General features: G+C 37.9%; 1 protein-coding gene across 1 annotated transcript; it reads right to left on the bottom strand.

Annotated features, from left to right (window-relative positions):
• Positions 1-4,706: 4,706 nt before the first annotated feature.
• On the bottom strand, positions 4,707-6,407 carry LOC129571474 (uncharacterized; the record flags this gene model as incomplete). Its single annotated transcript, XM_055451271.1, has 2 exons — positions 4,707-6,193; positions 6,269-6,407. Coding segments are annotated over 2 exons (460 nt in total), but the record flags the coding sequence as incomplete, so codon positions are not given.
• Between the last annotated feature and the right edge of the window lie 99 nt (positions 6,408-6,506).

The raw sequence follows: 6,506 nt of genomic DNA, 5'->3' as shown, positions 1-6,506 counted from the left end.
ATAGTCGAAAATAGCTAAAATAGCTAACGTGTGGCAAGCCTGTACATCTCTTGATGATTCTTCACCTTCCGATGTCAATATTTTGTCATAGTTATCGTTGGAATGTTCAGCAATCCAAATTGCATTGAGAGCGACATAAATTGTACCGTATTGGCTTAATGGTAAATGGCTTTCTTCCACGAAATTTGAAATTGTAATTTTTAGACTTCGAAATACTATTTTTTCAGAGTCGTCTATTATGTCAATAGTGATATAGTCGGTGTCGTTTAATTTTAATCCTGAGTGATATACACTGTTAATTTTGTTCCATTTGTTGGATGAAACGGTGATCATTTCTGAAGTGAATACCGCATCCGTTCTCTGCAAAAGAGGAGAATCGAAAAAAAACCCGAACTTGTAATCTTTTAAAAGCGGACCACTCAGAACCTATCATATACACTCCTTCTATGCTGACGGTAAAACGGCCTTTTCCTACAAAACAAAGAATCAGGAATTAGAATTGAATTATAGTTCTTTATGAAGAATTTCGTCAATTTTTTTCCGCATTTGAGCTAATATTTTTTTCATCTGTTTTTGTGCCGCGAAAATTTTTGCATGTTTTATCAAACATATTAACTGCTCTGACAATTGGCACTTCCAACCGATCTCGCGCAAGGGCATATGCCCTGCCATATATGGTCGCGCCATTAGCAATGTTAATTGGTAATATCGGAAAAAAATGTGTTTTCTCTATGGTTTATGAATATTTGGTTTTAAATTCGATATATATCCTCAAATTATACTAAAACGGAGTTATTTTTGGTTTCGAATACTCCAATAATATAGGCTACAAGATAATTCTAGGATGAAAAAGACTATTAAATAAGCTGTTTTAGTTTTCATAAGTTTTCATAAGTGTTCTTATTGCGAGCGTCCATGATTATTCTTTGAGCGCCCCCGGACGTTCCGAGCTGACTACGGCCTTGGAAAAAGAAAAAAAAACCGTTAACAAACTCGAACACTCACCTCGTTTAAGCAAGCGCAGTCGCCATTGTGCATTGAAAAAGAACGAAACAATAAACGTTTGAAAGCATCGTCGAAGAAAGGAGAGTACAACAAAAACATTTGTGCAAATTGTTACCAAGAAATTTTTTTCAAGCGCGTATTTTAGTATCGAGTGCGAGGTAAAGTCACAGCACTGGAGCGAATCATTAAAAAAATTCACGGTTTTCGAAATTGTCGGCACAACACGACAGATATTACACTTTCTGCGAACGCAACCGGCCCAAGGCTACGCTATAATTTATCAAGTTTCGTTGAAAAAGCACACATCGACCGTTCAAAATACATAATGGCACAAGGAAACACAAGACGTCGCGACGCGATAATCGAAAAAATACAACGAGCAGAAAGTTTCACACAAAGCGAGGATTTTCACACCGCATCGGTGTTCGAATTGCGTGAAAGATACGAATTGGCTAAGAGCAATTACGAAGCACTAACATATGCCCAGTTGGATTTGGCGGAAAAATATCCATTGGAAATCGGCGTTGTTGACGCGAAATTCGAAGAAGCAGAAAACGCGTATTTAAGAGCGACCGCAGCCATACGAGAAAAAATTCACGAGCAAGAACAAGTGATGTACGAAAGCGATGGCGAAAAAACAGCGCGCGAAAAACCAACCAATCGCGAGGCCGCAGCTGGCACAAGCCAAATGCAAGCAAAAAAGGAACAGAATGCAAGCGCAGCAAAACCAAATGAACAACCGGTCGAACTCCAACCGAATACAGACACAAATGAACAAAAAGAAACGGCAACGGTCCAACAAGAACCGGTTTCACCACCGTACAATGCAAGCAACAAATGGAAGGGTTTGGACTTCGAGGCCGAAACGTTGATGGCCACCGTCAAGTTGGTTTGCACCGAATTAAACGAGCTGTGGCAAATGAAAATCGAGCAGAACGAAGCAAGCATTGGGGATGCCGTAGATACGCTGAATAACGTATTTGCGAACTGTCTGACACTGTGCGATCATGACTGGAGCCGTTCGCTGGCCCACCTGGCAGTGATCAAGCTGCCATTCGCTTTGTATCAAGAATGGGGCATGGACTACAGCATGTCAGAATTCTTAGATTTTGAAACAGTGATGCAACACTTACAAGCAGAGCGCGTGTTATTGGCCGAGACACGGGAGCTGCCACACCCTGTGGCACAGCAAGTTCAACAACCACCGGTGCAAATTATGCAACAGCCCGTCGCGCAACCAATGATTCAACATCAACCGGCCCCACAACAACGGCCGGCCCCAGCCAAACAGATCACGTGTCACAACTGCGGAGACGATCACGTGATTTTCCGATGCCCAGACTTCTTGGGCATGAGCATCAGACAACGCCGCTTGCGAATTCGCGAGCTCGATTTATGCATCAATTGTTTTTCTGCGATGCATCGCGCCAGATCCATGTCATGCCGATCTGGACCATGCAAAAGATGCGCAGCCGATGAACGTCACAACAGTTTGTTGTGCTTCGAGACTATCGAGTAGAGTCCACCATTGTATTTTCCGTAGTCATAGTGTGCGATACCATACCCATAATAAGATAAAGAAAAGCTAGATTTAGGCAATTCAATAGCGTATGATATGTCATAGCGTCAGAACGTATCTCTGTGAGCTCTATATTATTTATCAATTTACTGTGAATCTAAGTAATGTCATAAAATATATTGCTGTGATATCTAAGTATAAGTTACAAGTGGACCCAAAAAAGTGGAGTTCATATTATTCATCAAAAATTTAAGTTATAAATTTGTGATAATAAGTTTCTAAATTTCAATGTGTTTTGATGATTGTTTTGCGTGTGTGAAACATGTTACAATGCCTGTCAAGCATCTAACAAATTAAATACATTAGTGGGCATTAATTCATCTGTTATTAATTACCGCAAGTACTAAAAGTCCAATGCACAATGGAGCATAAGTGCGATAGTACTTGTAAAGGCCGCGGTAACTCGATTGACTGTTTTTCATGCAGTGAAAGCTTCTTTGCAAAATGCCTAAAAATCGACAGACAACTACAATTAAAACTGGATTCACCGAATTCACTCATAAAATTCGTTTGTGCCAAATGCCAGAGCAAACCAAAACGCAATTCGTTATGTACTCAACCTCCACCTCCATCGAGCAATGACTCAAACCTAGGGCTTCAAAACGCACGTATTTTGACAGCTAGATTAAAAAACGTTTGTGCGAAAAAAACGCTTGTCGCATGCGTCGTTATTTTAACGCCGCATAATTTAACGCGTTATTAACGAACGAATACAACAGAAAGAAGAAGAGTAAGCAGAGAAATGTCAACATTTGCAGTGTGCGCCAAACAACAAACAAATGAACTGAGTTTATATGGCAAAAAAACTACACAGTAGTTTTTATTTTAGTTTTATAGTTTAGTTACGTCTCATTTTAAATATGTCAGATCAAGACACTGATGACAATATTAAAAATACCAAACATCCAGTGCAATTGTATTTTGAATATAATGAAAGTTTGAAAAAAAGTGTTTGTAAAACATGTAGAAACGTTTTTAAAGGCCGACATTCCGGAAATCTTTTGAGTCATTTGAAGAGAAAACATCGTATGTTGTACAACGTCATTCAGCCAAAATGCACAGAATTTTGTAAGAAGAAAATTCAACTGAAAAGATCCACAATCACCGTGAACTACAATTTGGAAGAATTAACAAAGTCACTTGTTGCTTGGGTGACATTGGATGCGCGGCCGTATAGTCTATTCAATGATGTTGGTGCAAGAGGAGTTTTGGAACCGATTTTTCAAGCATTCGTCGATGCTGGTATCAACTTTCGGATCAACAGTCAAAATATTGCGAATCATTGTGAGGAATTCGAACAAAAGATTCGAGAGGAAATAACCAGACAGGCTCGCGGAAAGCTGATTTCGGCAATGATTGATATTGTTGATATACAAGATAGGTAAATAAGTCAATGGTCGAATGAAAGCAAATGAATGTGATTGATTTTGTTGTTTTTTAAACGATTTTCATTTCCACTCCATTTTAGATCATACCTTGGCGTCAGCATAAGATTTGAATATGGTGGAAAACCGGTGACACGATTCGTCGGAGTAAAGCGCTAATTTGAATCACACAGGTGCTTTAATGGCACGGTTAATGAAAGACAGCCTCGAAGTATTACAGATTTCTGTGGATGATTTGTTTTCGATCACAGGAGATTGGGCAGCCAACAACGGACGAGCTGTAGATGTTTGGAAATTGTTTCAGTCACACTTACTGGATGATTTCATGGGAATCGATTTGCCATTCGAAACCCAACAATTAGCGTATAACGCATTCATTGAAAAGGAGCTAAAAAAACATTCAAAGTCAATTGCTGATGAAAAGTGTGAAAGATATTGCTTCAAAGTTGGTTGTGCCGCTCATGCCATGGAATTGGCGCTCAAAGATGCATTAAAAGAGTGTAAGGATGAGGAAGACCAAATCGATTTTGCCCGTGAACTGATAAAAAAACTACGCACTGACAATATACAAAATTTAATTACTTTGAGAGAATTGCCGAAACCTCAAGTTGACGTGCCAACGAGATGGTACACCATACATACGATGTTAGCTAGTTTGTTGAAACTGAGAAAATTTGTTGAAGAACTGGGATTAGCAAACAAGAGTTTCGAAACAACGAATGAATTTTGGGGGAAAAAACTGCTGCTAAATCATTTTTGTGTAAACTGTATGAAAAGATAGAGAGTAGAAGAATGGCCGCCGAAGAAAATGAACAATTTGATGAAGCCGCCGGTTTGTCAAAAGAGGATTTGGACGCAGTTCATATTGGTGAAGTTGTCGGCGTGAACGAGTCATTTGCAGCCGATGAAAATGATAGTTTGCTCGAAAGATTGCTGCAATCAAAATGTACGGGGACCCGAAGTACTACAAAGAAAATCAGTTCCTTACTCGACGAATTTGATTTTCAAACAAACCGATTGCCAATCGGAGACAGTGTGATAGAATTTTGGCGAAATAGTTATACAACGCGACCTGAATTATGTAAATTGGCTTCTGTAATGTTCGTCATTCCACCAACTGAAGTAACTTGTGAACAGAATTTTTCGACATTAAAATTCGTATTTAATAAGCTCAGAAATAGCTTAAGCGATGATTCTCTCCAACGTATAATGTTTATCAAGTTGAATTCTGAATTATTTTAAATGTGATATTCAAAGTCATAAATATTATTTACTATTTATTTAAAAATAGAGTTCTAAACGTTATTCGTTTATAGTTCAATGAATATTTTCATAGTAAATTTATATATCTTGGTTTTCAATTATCTGCGTTATTAAACTCATTGTGACTGATCACTTTGAATACTTATGAATGAGTCAAATAAAGCAAAATCGCCAAGTGCAAAGCAATTTAAATTCTATATTTATTTCGTTCTGCAATCAAAATAGTGCTGGAAATAGCAAGTCAATAAAACCTAAGGAAATGAAACATATAGAAATTGTTTTTTTATTTCATATATATAAATTTCAGGCACACATACTTTATTTTGAATTCGATTCAGTTAGAATTATAAATATTCTTATCAGTCTCTTTTATTCTTAAACATTTAAAAAAATGCACTGTTTTCTTTAGATTAACCTACATATTGTCTTTCCATCTATGTTCTTTAAGTTAATATAAAACTAAAAACTTGACGCAATCGGTGAGTTGCTTCTCAAAATAAGAGACTGTGATGAATATTATCTTTTGCTAGAAACTTTGCTAAATATACATATGTATATAATCTTTGATTTTTTCACATTATTTGATCAATTCATTGGAATCATTTGAAAAATGATATGAAAATGCGACAAAATGTTAAATTTAGTGATTAGACTTGATCTTGTCCTGGAATTGTTTGGCAACGGCCTCCGCATATTTGTCGAATCGGGTCAATCGTAGAACATCATCTTGGACCCGAATGGCGAACAATTCTTTAGCAAATGCCAGTTTTTCCTTTTCCTCGTGAAAATCGCCATCAGAGAGTTTGGTTCCACCAAACATGTCGATCAACGAAAATTGTACAAACATGAAATCGTTCTCGGGCGTGTCATAGAGCGGCGATGTGTTCCAGAGTAGGAGAGTTTCAACAATCGATTCTCGGATTGTGACCTCGGCATTTGGGTAGTATCTATCATTGTTCTCCTGTAAAGAGCATTTTTAATTAGCAACTATTTGACTGTTTAGTTTCTGTCAATTCACTTCAATTGAAAAACCTACCCGCAACTGGAACGGAATAAGGCCGGACAATTTGTCTTCGGCTTTCAATGTCTGTGGTCTCGGTATTTCGGCATCTGAATCGACAATCACATCGCCTTCGGATGAATTTTCATCGTTGGAAACTTCACTTTCGTTATCACTGGCATAAAGGTGTCAACGAACACGAACAGTTCGAAAAACAGTTCGAATTTTGTTCGTTCGTTCGTTCGTGGGCGCTTCAAAAATTGACGAACGTTCG

The sequence above is a fragment of the Sitodiplosis mosellana genome, unplaced genomic scaffold (genome assembly GCF_009176505.1).
Source record: "Sitodiplosis mosellana isolate CC-2019 unplaced genomic scaffold, AAFC_SMos_1.0 Smas_scaffold_2577, whole genome shotgun sequence".
NCBI classification, from domain to species: Eukaryota; Metazoa; Arthropoda; class Insecta; order Diptera; family Cecidomyiidae; genus Sitodiplosis; species Sitodiplosis mosellana.
The sequence above is the reverse complement of the archived record's forward strand: the minus strand, read 5'-3'. Positions and strand labels throughout refer to the sequence as shown.